We start from the raw sequence: 17,599 nt of genomic DNA on the forward strand, positions 1-17,599 counted from the left end.
GCTCCAGCTCAGAGCTAGAAGAACCGACGGCAGAACCGGCGTCGCCTGCCTGTCCTCCCTCGGAGCCCGCAACCCCCGCCACGCCTGTGAAGTCTCCCACGCCAGCGAAGTCTCCGGACGTGAAGAGCGACAAATCCCCTGAGAAATCGCCGGAGAAGACGGAACCAGTTGAAGTGTCGCCGCAGCCTAGGTTCCCTGAGGAGTTTGCGCCCACGCCAGAGCCGACTCCGCAACCGGAGCGACCTCCGACGCCGCCGGTGCCCTCCACGCCCCCGCCTGAAACCCTCCCTCCGCTCCAGACTTTACAACCGACGCAATTCAAGGTATGTTCGCGAAACGATTTGAGAGCGAGAGACTTTTTATTTGCTTTCTTTTCTATTTACATTCAAATTAAAATTACTAGGTTCTATAGAAAATTTAAGAGTATGTTCTTTTTAGGTGAAACCTCGGTCAGCTTTAATGCCATCTGAGGAGCGTAAATCAACGGAGTCCCCGGCGGAGGAGTCTCCGGGCAAGCGGAGAGCACGGCGCTCCCCCACGCCGGGCGTGCGATCGCCCGCCTACTCCGACATCTCGGACGACGCCGCGCCGCCGGAGGGCGCGCCTGACGCCGAGCCCAGCCATCGCCCCTTCCCCGTCTACCATCAGGTACACTCTCTCGCACTTATATCCTCCTAGTACCACACAATGCTTAATTACTATTACAACCGAACATTTACAGTGGGTTTTCACTGTTAAAACACTCGTACCAAAACATGTTTATTTATTTCTTTAAAAAAAAACAGAGATAACAATTTTTGTATAGGAGTTTTCAGTAGTGAAAAGTAACTCAATCTTCCAAATATACTCTTTACGATTACTAGAAATAAACGTAGAATTTACAAAACTCTCATTTTATACAGCAATTACTCTTCTGAATAAATAAAGAAATAAATCCTAAGTAATACGAGCAATTTAAAGTTAAACCATTAAAAGTTTATTTCGCAATAGATAACTTCGGTGCGGTCGGACCGTAATAGCACTTAAAATCAACATCATTACTATCTGGTGGTAGCAAGAGCCAGTTAATTATCAAGTTGGCTCGCCATTAAGCTAAATGGAACGATAAAGTTGAATAATATTTTACAATTGACAGTACTACGGGCAGCCACAGTATCTGCAGCCCACGCACCCCCCCGCCGCGCCTCCGCCACAACAAGATAAGAGCAAGGAGGACCTCAGTAAAGGCGACCCTAAAGCTGATCTCAAGGTAATCTTACTAATACTATTACTTTATTAGACCACGTATTGATAGCATTGGATGCTATTTCAAATTATTTGTCGCTCGATTACGTTGATAACAGATTTAAGTAAGACAAATAGGCTAATTCAATTTCTTATCGATGAAATATAGAAATTGACCATTTTACGTTTGTCTACACTTAACTTCATTGCGAAGAGATATTATTTCAATCGTAAAACACTAAATCACGTTCAACATATATCACTTTATAGTGAAAAATACTTTTATTTATTTATAGAGAAGATTTTATCAATCACTGAGTGTCGAAATTCGTACACAAAGTCATCACTTGTCGACTAAACCCATAAAAAATCTTAATTACAGGACAACAAACCAGAGAGCGGACCACAAAAAGTTCTACCGCAGCATTTCTATCCATACAACTACGTTCAAAATTTTCCCTACAACGTGGAATCTGGTGCACCGCCGGGAACACCGCTAGAAGACAAGGGCAAGTCCCACGGTGACGGCGACCGGTCCAAGACGACACCCAGCCCATTGGACAAGAGCAAACAGCCCAGGCCGCCCGACGGCAAAGAGAATCCGGCGCGCCCCAACGAGAACCATCAGATACTCAAAGAGAGCATAGAGATGAAGGCCCAGATGGGCTCCTACGCATTCCAACGACCGCCACATACCAGGGAAGAAGAATTGAGAAGGTAGGTGCTATTTTATGACTATCGCCTCGTTAAATCGTTTCTAAACAAATTAAGAGTATAACGACAGAACACAAGGCACTATTAGCATTTTCTGTCTATTTTTAACTAACAAATAGTGATCATAACTTTAATATATTTCCAGGTACTACATGAGCTTAGAGCAAAGACGCAAAGAAGGCGGTGATGTGAAGCCTGGAGGTCCCCCGGGCATGCCGGGCGCTGCGGGCGGGCCGGGGGGCGGGGGCAACACCGGCCCGCCGCGCACCCCGCAGCCCGCTCACAAGCCCCCGCCCAAAGACAAGGAAGACAAGCCCAAGGAGGAGGTCAAGGTGAGCTATGCTTCCCTATTACCGCAAGTAGTCCATTTATATTAAAAGTATAGTAATTACCTCCCAGTCTTGTTACTCTAGCTGGACAAAGGATTTTATTAAATATTTTATTCTTAATTACAGATTAAACAAGAAGGACAGAAACCGACAACAGAAACCCAAGGGCCACCTCCTCCGCCGACGTCACAGTACTACCTCCCGCCTTACATGCAGCCTCCGCACTATGGAGCGTTGCCGTTCGACCCCGTGTACCGAGCCCCCTTGAGTCCCATGCTGGTGAGCGGGTACGGCCCCGGGTGGTCGGTACCAAGGTATCATGCCCCCGAGGACTTGTCCCGTCCCGGGGCGCCGGGGAAGCTAGAACTATTGCCTCCGGGGCAGTACTACGGGGGACACGGAGGGCACGGGGCACACGGGGCGCATAAGATCCACGAGCTGCAGGAGCATGCTAAGTCACCAGTGGGCAAGGCGCCGCGTGCTGAGGCGCCCAAAGAGGGCGCCCGTTCGCCGCCGCCGCAGCGCCACGTGCATACACACCACCACACACACGTCGGTCTCGGCTACCCGCTCTATCCCCCGCCTTATCCAGGTTTGTAGACCAACATTTATATTGAAACTAGCTTATACTGGCCACTTGGTTTGTGTACAATTACTTTGAATATACAACTTTACACGGCGCTTTTAATGTACAAAAGATTAACTAATGTTGTACCAATTCTTTAATTGTTAAGTTACGGAGATTTTTCGATTGTTCCTTAATATAAAAACATATTTCTAAATATTTTTGTCCGTATTAAAATAACAAAGGCAAACATTTTACAAGAATATTTAAATTTCTAATAAATTTATTACAATTTATTTATTATATGCTAGGATTTTATTACCTTCGTGATAAAGTGCCATTAATTTTATATGTAAGTACGACAGACGAAGGACATAACCTATTTAAAAACATCGAGCTCGGTACATAATTGCAAAGTTTTTATTGCGTTACACAGGACGATGGACTCGTAAATTATTTAGTAATCATCAGTTGCATGACTTCTATTATTGTAATTGTATTTAATTTAAGAGTTACCCTCTTTATCTATAACTCACATTTCTATGATGTCGTAGTCTTAGGTGGTTAAATTTGAATTGAATTGTTTCTATGAACTTTTCGAAGCCTTTAATATTTATGAGGTTGTGTTACAAATTGACTAGGATCATATCACTGGTGTTATAAAGTCGGATACACACTAGTCTATATTTGTTTTTTTTGTGTAAAAACTATAGTATAAATAATTCGATAAGGTGTGTAATATGCTTGGTTGCAGGGGCGCGATAGCATTCGGCAGCTAAGCGGCCGAGCCCCGCGCAGCCCGTCTAGCTAATGTACAGAGAGATGCATTTATAATGGCAGAGATATGAGAGAGGAGAGAGGCATTAATGGAGGATTGTGTGTTTGCAGCGGCTGCGGTGTTAGCGAGCACGCAAGCGGTGGTCAACTCATTCCCAACGCCGCCTAAATGAGACAAATAACCCCGCAATAAGGACAAATCCACAAGAAGGGCGCGTGTTCCCCGGCCGAGCGCGCTCGCTGCCTCAACGGACGTGCCCAGATGAAACTAAACTCACCGATAGTGACAGTGCAGTGACGTGACAATGACCGACTACAGGTCGACTTTATCCAGTAGCCATAAATAAACTCTGTGATTTCGCGTAATTAAAACACGAGTGTAGAAAATGTGACGTGCGCTTTGAATGTTAGGTGTGTGAACTGATAGTTACCTGAAATATAGTGTTGTGTTCCGAGAACTCTCGAATGGATGTTGGTGGTTGGACATTGGTTTATGTTGTTGTGGACGCAGTTGGACGTTTTGCACTCGCTGTCCCCTCTCACTGGAACCTATTTTATATTAACTAGTGAAAGCACAAACTAGTTTTGTACATATTAGATTTATGTGTAAATTCCCCTACATTAGAATCCAATGCAGTTATTGTAATATACATCGAATTATATCCTCTTGTACCCTGTGTGCATCGTACTGATTGCAAGCTCGCTGTTCGATGTTTCAAATCATTTGCAGTGAGATTTTCTAAATGATAATAGCATTCCACGAGATAAAGCAAGCGTAACTAGTTTAAACATAATTTTAATTGTTTATAACTAAGATAGATTAAGTTTAAAGGCGTTAATGTGATCAATATGAGTCGTAGTGTGCACAAATCGTACTCTGTCTCGATTATAATGAGGAACGACTATATATATATACATAGAGCATCCTATAGAATTGTGGAGTGTTTGACTGTCGCTGTGCGTAATGTATTTCTGGCTTATAATGATTATTGTTAACGAAAATAATCTCATATTTCGATATTCTCGACTCCCGAGCCCACACTGAAGCAAGTTAGCCGGCAACAATTTAATGTTGATTCTTAGTACTTCCTCTTATCCCGTTTTTGTGTGGGTTTTTCATACAAGTCTTCCAGTCGAATTGTTCATACGACTGTCGCAATATTTTACGTCTACATTTTTTTAATCTATATTAATATTGAACAAACTGTTTTTTCTCTGTATTAATTCACAATGTAAAAAACACAAATGTGTATGGTATTGTAGAAAAATCTATTTTTAGTAGTGAAACACATCAATTTAGATCAACTCGATCGATATACTTTGTAGAGATATTTTCTATAATTTAATATTTTATTCAATGTACGAACGTACCTGTCCGATAAATAAAACCGATATTTATAGAAGCTGGGCCTAAATACCTAAGTTTGTATTAAAAAAAATGATTCATGTTGACAACTGGAAACCAGTGAAATTATTATTTTACAATTATTATTTACTTTAAAACTGCGACTGCCTAAAATATGTTTATAAATAAAATTGAAACAGTTAGAGCTTTTTCAGTACAAACTGTTATTTCCTAAGCTAAGTCGAAAAAAGTATAATTTGGTCAGAAAAAAAGATTAGACTTCTCCTTAGGGAGATCGGCCGTTTTAAATCTTATGTAAGCATTAAGTGTCAATGCTATAATCGATATCAAATTACAATGAGCTCTAATTTTTTTTTTAATTTCTTTGAGTAAATTATTTACCTATTTTGTAATACAATAAATCAATATTATTTGGATGCAGGCGGCTCTCTCTTTATACATTGTAAAGTTTTAATCAAATACATTTGTTACAATTACTTCCAAATACTACTTATTTTGTTGTTCAATAATTGAACTAAAATAGATTATGTAAAAAATTACCTTCAAAGAATGGTATGATTTTGTGTACCTTTTATGGAGCATATACAAAAACGTGTGTAACATTTGATTTGTTACTTTTTTTTATTAAAACTGTCTATCCCACTTTGATTTCATGTTAATTTCCCAAGTTTTATTATTATTAATTACTTTTGATAATTAAAAATTATAATTTAAAATCAAAGAGTTATAAGGGACATGTCCTCGGGGGCATGATACCTTGGTACCGACCACCCGGGGCCGTACCCGCTCACCAGCATGTCGATTTTTACTATGATTTGAGGTAGTCGAAATATTTTTTTTTTTTCATATTAAATACAAAGAAAATAAGCAGGAAGAATAATTTAAAAATTAATTTGTTTAATTTAACATTTTATATGATAGAAAACGTTTTTGTGTTTGCTCCGTGAAAATGTCACTTTATTATTATACTAATGTATGAATGTTGTGGGAGCGTGTATGACTAACATGATCTCACGCAGCGCTCGTCTATCTTCGATGGAATATAAACATAGACTGATCGTTTCCTTTTTACTCATTGGATGTAAAACTTGACGCGAAGCTTCGCGCCTCTTCGTCTTGTGTCTATTGTGTATATCATATTTGTGTATTGTTTTGATGTAACTAAAATCAGTTTGATTTTTTCTTAGAAGAGAAATTGGAGGAAGTTAAAAAACGAAATAAAAAATAAATTATTTCTTAGCATCGTGTTTTATTTTAGTAAAATCCTTACTTAATACGTAATTTTGGACGCTTAAAATTATATATTAGGCGCTAAAATTAGTAATTTTAGTAAAATTGACTAGGTATAATGTTATAATCAATGTTTTATGGTAACTTAAAATTATCGTAGACAGTTCATAAATAAAGTTAAAGCTTAAAACTAAAGTCAAAAGACGAATACAAAAAAAAATACAATATTGGTAAAATTTAGTGCAAAGTTTAAAAATTAAAGGACAATCTTTGGCTGTATATACAGACATGCTTCCAAATTAAACGGAAACCAGAAAATAGAAAACAGGTACAGAATTAGTTTGAAATAAAACACATTATAATTACGGCAAGTTTACGTAAAATACCTAAAAAAAATAATACTGTATCTTTATTATACTAAAACACAAAATATATATTTATTAAAAATAAATAAAGTCAGTCTATGTCGTCCGGTCTCAACTGCCTCTCTCCTTCAGTGAGGAATATTTGCATAGCTTTATACAAGAGGTAGAGGCCTAACATACGTCGTTCTTTAAGCGGCCAAGATGCAGTAACTCCGTAGTAATTCCCACTTTTGATATTCTTCAAGTTCTGCAACCCTAGTACATCAATCATAGCAGCTTCGTATGTGAACGCCTCAGCGGGGATGACATTTTGAAAGATATGAAGACATATCACACCCACTTTGTCCGACCAAATGTCAAGGATCTGCTGAACCTTTTTGTCATTGGATGTTTTAAAATCTCTCTTCCAGAGTGTTAGAGCTTGATATAAATGAGAGTATGGTCTTGAACGTTTACCTGGAATTTTAAAAATATAGTAAACCTACAATTTGCTTTAACTTTTCCATCAAACTGTACATCAAACTTTTGATATCCTGGTCGCTTCGTTCATATTGGTTATTTATAATTTTTTTTAAAGTAAAGATTTAATTTTTTTTGTTTTCCGAGACCAACAATCTTTGTATAAAACATATTACCTCTGTTTTGATGACAATATGTTATACAAGGATTTTGGTCTCAGAAACCAACTATTACTGAAAAACACTAACCTTTTCCTACATAAAATATAGAATTGATGAAAGTTCCCCAGAGTTCGTGAGGATTTTGTTTGTTAGCTTTAACTGGTAAATTGTCAGTCAGTCTTGGGTCCAATAAAAGGTAGGTAAATGAGGTTTTAGTTGTGCCCTCACGCCATTTTTTATTTGGGTTAGCGAAATCAGCTCGAGCCTTTTTCTCCAACTCAATGTATGGATTCAAATCATTCAACCAATCCGATGATCGAATTGATTTAGTTAATTCTACACTGTAAGCTGAAAACGTTAAATAATTTATTTATTAATAAGCTTATTAAAATTCGCTAATTTTATATAATAAAATGGTTTGTTTTGAAACATTTATAGTATGTAAAAATGTCTGAAAAATTTGTATCTATTAAAAATAGATACAAATTTTTCTTTTTAATTAAAAATTAAAATTTTATAAATGTATTATAATATTGGTAGGTGTTTAACCTCTTTTTAAATTTATTTCTCCAAATTGTACCGTAAATTTTAATATTCTTAAAAGCATTCTAAAATAAATTATCTAAAATAAACAAGTACAAAATCTATAAATAAATAAAAATGACATTTGACACAACAAAACAACAAAAGGTTTTTTTTTTAAATAAATTAAAAAAAGTTTGAATATGACTTACATTTTCCCTCTTTGGTGACAATTGTTGGCGTTTTCTTTAGCGTTTGTAACTTTTTAAGGTACAACGTTTTAGTACTTTCATGTATAGGTCCAGGAGTGAAGCCTAACTTCATGAGCTCGGATCTGAGAGTGATGACGTCATAGTCCATTGTAGAAGGCAGAGAAGAGGCGACAGACAGGATAGTCTGGTCTGGAGTTGTCATATCTGCTTCATCAACTGGCAAACTGAAATTACATCTTACTAATATTATAAATGCGAATGTTTAGATGGATGGATGTTTGCTTGAAAGTATCTACAGAACGGCTGAACGCATCTCAATAAAATTTGGCATGATTGTAGAACATAGTGGGGAAAAACACATAGGCTACTAATTTAGTTTTTTTTAAATTCCATGCGGACATAGTCGCGGGGGACAGCTAGTTTGTCATAAATGAGACATTCACGCCTAAAACTTAATAAGTGTAGGCAGAGAATAAATATTTAGATCAGACAGAATTAACATCTATTTCACGAATAGGTGAAATACCACGGTCATACAAAAGACAGGCATAAAGGGGAATTCCGCGTTTCGTTTGATAAATTCTCTTTGCATCCTTTTCGGAGGGCTAGGGAAGTATATTAGATGAAGGAGGAGACACGTAGGAAGGAGAAATATTCTCTCCCTATGCGCTTCCTCCTCCGTCGATTAAAGGTAAGCAACGCATATGCAATAGCGGATGTCTATATGCAGTGGTCGCTTCGCTATTTCTGCGAATTCAAGTGACCGCTTGCTCGTTTGCCAAGTTGTAATAAAAAAGGCACTTTTTACTGCCAGTTACACATGTACTGTTATTTCTTTCTTTTTGAAAGGAACAAAGGAAAGATTATTTGTAACTATTATCGATAAACTTTAGTCTCAAGCGTTTAATTATATTCAATCGATTAAAACATTTGCACGTTTATGTTTACTTCGTAACATTATGCAAATTGAATGACAACAGGATGTTTGGAAATTGCAAAAGTAAAGGAAATGATTGCAATCATGTCTTATGATTTACGTGAGAAACAAAACTAGATATAATGACTTACTTTCTCATTCATAAAGTTATCAACATTTGAGAATTTTAATTAACAAACATAAGTTAAGATTTTTTTATAAATAGAAAACTGAAAAATCCCTTATAGCTTACTATTAGCTGTCGCCCGCGACTCCGTCCGCGCGGAATTAAAAAAAAAACTATTGGTTGCCGCGTAATGTTATATAGCCTGAAGCCTTCTTCTATATATGGACTATCCAACAAAAAAATTTAAAATCGGACCAGTAGTGCCTGAGATTATCGCGTTTAAACAAACAAACTCTTCCGCTTTATAATATTAGTAACTATAAATGCGAATGTTTAGATGGATGTTTTTTTGAAGGTATCACGAAAACGGCTGCATGGATCACGATGAAATTTGGCATACAGACAAACTGGAAGAACACATAGGCTACTAATTAAATATTTTTTAAATTCAACGCGGACGGAGTCGCGGGCGACACCTAGTATCAATATAAATGAGGCTTTAGTACCAGAAAAACATAAAAATATACTCACACAACCGGTGACAGGAGTAACCGTTTTTCAATCAAGACAACGCCTTCCTCTTTGTCTTCATATTTATATTCTTCGTGTACATTAGCTATGACAATGTTGCCGCCTGAATAATTACTGCTGACACCACTGCTTGCTGATGATCTCCTGGTATTACAAGCTTTGCTCTCCCCTACATCACTACTGCAACTTGATAACCATTCGTTTGTCCTATTCTGTACAACCGCCATAGCTTTATCCAAAGACGCATCATCTGTTAATAAACTATTCGAAGAATTCAGTGTTAAATTCTGCATTCTAGGACAAAGATCATTCCTTTTTGTTTTCTTTAAACTAGTCTTTGTGTTATAATTCTTATGTGTAATACACTTTGGTGATCCAGGAAGTGAGAAATTCTCGTAAACGCTATATCTTTGTTTTGTTTGCATACACGTTTTATCAATTGTCTGGTCTAAACGTTGAATACCGCTTATTTCTACGTTATCGTTCGTTAAACATGTTTTGAAACTGTTAATTGTATCGTTCACGTTATTTTTATGTTCTTTACTTATATCTATCGTAAAATTTGTCGTGTTCCAAGGTTCAGATTCGTTTTCTAATAAATAAGTTTCGTTAAATATAGTAGGATATAATTTGTTCATAACGAGACTTGTTTTCTCACACCAATCTCGTACTAAGTCAGATTTTCTTATCGTATTATTAGTTTGGTTATCATCCGTTGGTTTGTATTCTGCAACCATTTGGTCTGTTGTCACTAGTACCCTATCTGAAACGCGAAAAAAAAATTTGAACGACATTTAAAACTAAAGACAGTGTCAAAACCAAGGTATGATACATACGAATGCAAATTTTTCTATAGCACATAAGTTAAAAACCATAGCAGATTGTGTTTGCACCTGCTTAGCCTTGCAAGCTTGCGCAACAGGTTTTAAACTGGCAGATGTTAACATTTTTTATGTTACTCAGAACATAATGAATGTAATATACATGTCACTGAACGACTGCGAACTTTGTCAGTTTCTGATCTTACTAGAATTTGTCAAATTGTAAACTGAAACACTGGAAAAACGTTTTCTAAGATTACTGACGAAGTATCCCAATGATAGAATTATTAACAGATTTTTTAAATACTAATATGTGTTTTCTTACGTAATTAAATTATAACATATTTTATTTATATTAACATTTAGTCAGATTATAAACTGACTAAGCTCACAGTAACTCATCATATACACATAGAAGACCACTTTTAAAACGTTAAACATATCTTTGAAGCACATATTTAAAAGGAAAGTACTTAAAGCCTACTTATAATAACAATTGAAGTAGTGACTCATGGATTCCAATCTTTATATTGAATTAACCTTTTTAGGTCAATTATGATGCACCTGCCATGACCGGGTGCTCAATAAACGTACACTGCACGCCACTATTAACGGCCCACTTAAGATACGACAGATTGTTATTGATCTTAATCACTCTAATTGGTATCATTTTTGATAAGATTATGTTTGAAATTCAGATAATTGATATGGAATAAATCCACACTACCGAGCGAGATTATTATGTAATAAAAATATGTTAAAAGAAGGTTATTTAAGAAGGAATACGAGTAATTATTTTTAAAACAATTATTTCCAGTTTCTAAGACCAAAATCTTCATATATGACAGATAATGACAGAGGTGAGGATAAGTTTTGTACTTGTATTTTGTAGAATTTGGTCTCAAAAACCAACGGTTAGGTTAGTAGTACTTCAAAAATAATATATAGTAGTAGTTCTCTAAAAAGAAAGTACCTGGATGACCGAGCTTTGCTCGGTATTTTTTTCAAATTGTGTTTTTTGGAAATTATATTTAAGTACGAATTACTAATGAAATATGAATAATATTTTTCGATCTTAACGATAGAAAAAGATGTGTTTATGTTTAAGTTGATTATCGATAAAACACGAATAAAATGCCATTTTCTAAAAATGATTCCTAGATAAATCGATTTATCGCCCCCGAAACCCCTATATACTAAATTTTATGAAAATCGTTGTAGCCGATATATACAAGAATTGCTCATTTAAAGATATAAGATATTTTTTTTTCTTAATTTTTCACTTAATAAAAAATTATTATGCCCAGAATCAAAACTAAGAGATCCTTCATAAATTATGCATATTAAAAATTTCATCAATAGTTTTAGAGATCATATGCCAAAGAAAAAACTCACCTAAATCTAAAGAATAAGCGCAGGGAGATGTTATTGAGTCATCTAACTGATCTTCTACATTATGTAGATAGTCATATACTTCCCACTGCTGTTCTCTGACTGCATAGTCAAATGCGGACAGACCATCCAGGTCTCGGAGTGAAGGTTCACCACCACAGCCAATGAGCAGCTTTAGGTTATCCAGCCGACCCCATATTGCAGCAATATGGACTGGAGTAATGCCATCTTCATTGCTAAACATTTTAAATAATTAACCTTCAGTTTGATATAAGAAAACACTGTTCCTAATATTATAAGAAATACTGTTGATTTTAATGTTCTTAAATAATTAGAATAAAAAAAACTTTGGTATCCAAAAAGATTTAAAAAAAAAATTAATAAAATCAAAGAATTGAAGTATTTAATTATAAAAATAATTAATATTTGGTAGAAAATATTTATTTCACTTAAGAAAAAACATCAAAGGCAACAGCTTAATCTTACTAATATTATAAATACGAATGTTTAGATGGATGGATGGATGTTTTTTGAAGGTATCTCCAGAATGGCTGAATGAATGTTGATGAAAAGTGACATACATAGTCTGGAAGAACACATAGGCCGCTAATTATGTGTTTTTAATTCCGCTCGGACGGAGTCGCGGGCAACAGCTAGTTACATAATCATGATCATGAAATCATAAATCAGTTTGATCAATCAAATCAAATATGCAAGTTTAGAATGTTAAAGAGTGGGTAGTAATTTGACTTAAGAAGTAAACCCACACAAATTGTGTAGGCCTTAATTATATTTATAGTTAACTAAACATGGTTAACATGACCATGAATTATACTGGACAGTTACAGAATTTTTTTTTAAATAAAAAATCCATAATATGTGAAGCACAAAATGTACACATTTTTAAGGAAATTGCGGGAACAGATGAACATGGAATTTGACACAGTTAATGTTAATGTGGAAAACAAGTGCACAAAGCTATTTTAAATAAAATAAAATTGTTTATGAAAATATGTTGGAATATTAAACACTAATATTCGAAATTCGAAATTCTACGTAAGATAACAACTAAAATGATATTTAAAAAGAAATGATGCAACAAAACATTATATTAAGCATGATCAGTTGTTTCCTGCTTTATGCTAAATAATTGCACAAGAGGAAATTATGGATTAGATGACTTAATGTGGGTCAATTGACCTTTCCTGCTGGCACTGGATGGTTTAATCATTGCATATGTAATTTATAATGCCACTATTAAGCAACAATAAAAAATAAATTCTACCTATTCTTATCCCAAATTTACTTCAAATTGGTTTAGTAGTTTTGGAGTGAAAGTGCGGCAGACAGAGTTACTTTCGCATTTATATTATTAGTAAGGATATTGAGTAAGGTTTATGTATAATAGTTCAATTTTGTATTTGGAAATTCCGAAATATAAAATACCTATCCTTATTAGATGAGGTAAATATTGTTTTCCTCAACCTCTCTCTCTCTCAATTTATATTAAGATCAAGTTATCTTTTTAAGTTAGTCTAAATTAGTAATTTATTAGTATTTTTAACATTTATCATTGGTTTCTGAGATAAAAATCTCTCTATAAAACCCACAATACAAGATTTAGTTAAAAGTCACATCTAATTTGGGATAGGCTCAAGCCTTCAAAGCATAACTAAGGTTTTTCAAGTCTTGTAATGTTAGTCTATCTTTATAATCTAGCACTAAGTCTAGTTAGTTGTTGTAAATTATATTCCAAATAATATCATTCATACAGATGTATAAACTATCCAAAGTAAATAAATTTTTTTTTGTTATACTTGAAATTTGTGTAAGATTTTTATCTGTTTATAAGAGGGTATTATGTTGAATCGCTTTAACATCTGAAGTGAAAAATATTACACAATACAGACTCTCCGACAGTCTGGCATCTCATAGATAACTGAAGTAATTTAGTAGTTTTTAATATGAAAAATAAATTATGGGACCTTAAATGTTATGCACAGATAACTTAAATTAAAAGAAAACAAAAACAAAAGAAAAAAGGGTACTTTGAATATTGTGTAATAATTGCAACTTGTGTTGCAGTGTTTTATTTATATTAATTATATCTTTGTAATATATTAGGTCGTATTCCAATAAGATAAAAAAAAACTATCTGTAAATAAATAAACAAATAAATTTTATTCTTAAATAAATAATAATAAAAATAACTTACCACAAATTAGGATTTCCTCCATGTTTTAGTATTATTTCCGTGCACTCTTTAGATTTTTCTACAGGATCTATTCCTACTGCTAAATGTAAAATTCCTATACCTTTACATGGTAAAATATCGTTAATTTCTATGGATTCATTTTCGAGAAACTGTTTAATTGATCTGTAATAAAATATATTGAATATTACAACAGCATAATAACAGATAATTTAAGTTTCTTATCAATTTTATACAAAAAATAATGCGAAAATGCGTTTCGAAATCTACACTCCTACGCACATATTGATTTAAAGGAGAGTTGCGCAATGTCCGAAATAAATAATTTTAATGAAATATTAAATATGATCACTGTACCTAATATCACCACTTTGAATTAAATCGTATAATTTAAACAACTGCTTGTACGTTGCACCCATGGTCCTCCTCAAAGCGAACTACATTAGAAATCACCGGGTGTGCGAATTGTCGGTCCCCATTTCCTGTAGGACGTCCGTTGGCAATATCACAGTTATTTTTAGAATACGAAAGTTCTTATTATCACTGTTTAAGGTAACGCATTAATGATTAAAACTAACACAACTCTCATTTAGTACTTCTCTTGTTTTTTATGTAAATTTTCAAATTAACGTCACGCTTATGATTTTCTTTGTTTACGTTTGGCGCGGCTACGTTCCGTTTCACAAATAACCGAAGCGCAGAACCAAAGGCAACTGTTGCTTTTATGCATTGACTTTACTTAATATAGTCTGACAATATTTACAAAAAGTTGTGAAATAGTTTAGTTATTTGATGATCTTAATCTTTTTAGGAATAGTATATTATCTTTCTCTTTTTGATTTTATTTGCTTTTGAAAATTATGAGATATAGCGGCTAATTACATATAATCATAATAATATTTATAATTTCTTATTGTAATGTAAAAAGAGGAAAGCAATTGGCGATTGAAAGTACATATTTATAAAGTTAAAATATTGAGAAAAGATTTCTTAATTTGTTTAACAAAAATATAGTGTATGGACATGGTTAATAATGCTAATAAAATTAAGACCTAATTAAATTATTCTAATTGAACGAAAGTAAGGGCTAATCAAGAGTATAAAAATCCTGGCCTGGAATATGGCAGATTCAATCTTCATTATTTCATGACTTAATAATGAGTGCAAAGGAATTACTTCCATATTTTACCGCAATATAGCGAGGGTTTTATATTCTTGGCCACACTATTACTTACTGTAGCTGTAGGACCGTTTATCTCAAAATTAATAGAAAGATTCGAAAAATACTTTAAATATGACTAACTAATTTATATTACGACAGAATTATGCAAGAATAAAGATTTATGTCAAGTATATTATAAACATTTGGCTATTTGGCGCCGTGTGCGCGCCCCCATATTTCCAGCGCCTTAGGCAGCGTTTCCGTCATTATGTTGTTATGGTAGGCTACGAAAGCCTACGCAAATAATAATTGTGTAGGCTATCAAATAGCTGGATTATACCATATGAAGTCCGAGAATTCGAATTACTTAATGTATTTTTCCGAAATTCAATTTCTGTACCATTGTTTTCGGAATAAGGAAAAGTGTCATGAAATTATTTATTTTAATTTTAACTTTTTTTAACACAAGCAAATTGACCCAAAGTACTGTTGGCCTTGGCCTTGACTTCCGACATAAGCAAACACCAGGGTCTCCTGTTTTGTTCCGTCTCGTACCAATCAAACTTTTTATTACTTTGTTCTGTAATCAACAAAAAAGGAAAAAGGCCACTTATACTACATTTGAAGAATATTTGGATAAGCCAAACTTTTTGTAACGATAATATAGCGATTTACAAATAAAATTTTAAAATATGTTGCAAGAATTGACTCATCGGCATTGTTTATACTGATGCAGTCCTAGCGAAATATGCGCGAACGATAAATTCAGGTTGCCTGGACAGGTTTTGTATGGTAACTGTGAAGGTGATATTTGGTTGATAATATTACATCTGCTTCAGATTACCGGATAAAAACACCTGCTTTCACGCTTTTGAATAAAAAATATGTACTTTATGACATAACTGGCGGCCGCCGCGACTCCTTCCGCGCAGAATTAAAAAAAAAACTTAGTAGTCTATGTGTTCTTCCAGATAAATTTCATTAATATCCCTTGAGCCGTTCTGGAGATACCTTCAAACATTCATTCATCCATCCGTCCAAACATTGGCATTTATAATATTAGTAAGATAAGTACGAAATAAGAACTAAGATTAGCTTATTTTAACTTCTATGAACATAATTGTTGCATATCTTTTAAAAATAATATTTTTATATGAATAAACATCATATTTTATTGGGATTTACCAGAATATTCTTTAAAAAAACTCAGATGAAAGAGTTTATTATACGGCTTCTATTTACATCATGTGCATGTACTGACCGGATTCGAACCCGCCATCGGGTTGATCGTACGTTACTCCCACAACACTTTTATCGCATTGTTGTAGCTTTGGCGCCGTTAATTTGAAAGTCAAAATGTCTTTCATCATTGTGACATATTAATACTAAATATTTAAATTACAATAGTTTCAATCAAGTTGCCGACATCAGTATTTCCATTCAACTAAGTCGTGGGCAGTATTAACAGAGGAAGTATGAAATACGCTACAATATAATTTTGACATGTGCTGATATAAATCAATCTAAAGGTAAGTCTACATTTTGATAAATATAACTAACTAGCTGCCACCCGCGACTCCGTCCGCGCGCAATTAAATAAAATAATAATAAATAGCCTATGTGTTCTTCCTGGCTATGTTATACATCTATGCGATATCAATATAGCCGTTCTCGAGATACCTTCAAACATCTATCGATCCATCCATCCATCTTAACTTCCGCATTTATAATATAAGTAAGTCACCTCACTATAGTATTTTAGAACAATTATTTTTACAATCAGTTTAGATTCTAAAAATCTTATAATTATTAAAAAACTGTACGACAAAAAATCTTCATCTAAAAATATGCAATACCTGCAACTCCGGATACGAAAACCACTAGTGCAATAAAGACCGGTTCTGAGAATCCGCGGTTCCTCTGGCGTTGCGGATGTCCATATGCGTAGTAACAAATAAACGTATTACATTAATTAGTGTAAATTGTTTTGCACGTATACATATGTACTCTATTATATACTAGTTAAATGAAATGCTTACGACATGCTTCAGTAAACTGAAAGTTCCTAAAACACAATTGAAATTGAAATCTATGCTAATTGAATGGATTTTGTCACCTGCCTGTGGTATTCAATGATGACATCCTCACGCTATGGGGGCTCAGGGATGAGCTAAATACATACATAGATGTACATTGACCTTATATTTTTAGCAGTTTTATTTCGGATTTGATTACTGATAAGGAAAAGTTCAGGTAGCACTTTATGTTGCAATGCTAGTAATAGTATTTAAATAATCTTAACAAGATTTTCTTTAACTATGCGTATGTCTATGGGCAACGGTCACTTCGCTATTTTAGCGACTTCAGGTGGCCGCTCGCTCGTTTGCCACCTTATGATATAAAAATAAAACTATTCTCGATCGTTTACAAATGAAATGTGCATGCATTGTATGACACCATATTCTTTATCAGTACAATATGTAAAAACCATAGATTAACTGTCGTATAGAGCAC

At 34.4% G+C, this 17,599-nt stretch overlaps 2 protein-coding genes across 2 annotated transcripts in view; one reads left to right on the forward strand and one right to left on the reverse strand.

The window, feature by feature from the left end:
• Positions 1-6,214, forward strand: part of LOC106113976 (zinc finger protein 608) — an 11,607-nt gene extending 5,393 nt beyond the window's left edge. Inside the window, exons 5-11 of the mRNA XM_013307035.1 lie at positions 8-323; positions 439-648; positions 1,136-1,249; positions 1,607-1,941; positions 2,084-2,270; positions 2,394-2,859; positions 3,721-6,214. Of these exons, the coding sequence (XP_013162489.1) occupies positions 8-323; positions 439-648; positions 1,136-1,249; positions 1,607-1,941; positions 2,084-2,270; positions 2,394-2,859; positions 3,721-3,782 (1,690 nt within the window). The 3' untranslated portion in view covers positions 3,783-6,214. The remainder of the gene's footprint in view (positions 1-7; positions 324-438; positions 649-1,135; positions 1,250-1,606; positions 1,942-2,083; positions 2,271-2,393; positions 2,860-3,720) is intronic.
• Positions 6,215-6,357: 143 nt separating this feature from the next.
• Positions 6,358-14,624, reverse strand: LOC106114517 (uncharacterized). Its single transcript, XM_013307758.1, has 7 exons — positions 14,281-14,624; positions 13,927-14,088; positions 11,715-11,947; positions 9,499-10,261; positions 7,925-8,148; positions 7,278-7,538; positions 6,358-7,026 (listed from the first exon to the last, which is right to left on the reverse strand). Exons 1-7 carry the CDS (start codon positions 14,340-14,342, stop codon positions 6,662-6,664), a joined length of 2,070 nt encoding a protein of 689 aa, XP_013163212.1. The 5' UTR covers positions 14,343-14,624; the 3' UTR covers positions 6,358-6,661.
• Positions 14,625-17,599: the final 2,975 nt, after the last annotated feature.

This window comes from Papilio xuthus, unplaced genomic scaffold, assembly GCF_000836235.2.
Source record: "Papilio xuthus unplaced genomic scaffold, Pxut_1.1 DF828142.1, whole genome shotgun sequence".
NCBI lineage: Eukaryota > Metazoa > Arthropoda > Insecta > Lepidoptera > Papilionidae > Papilio > Papilio xuthus.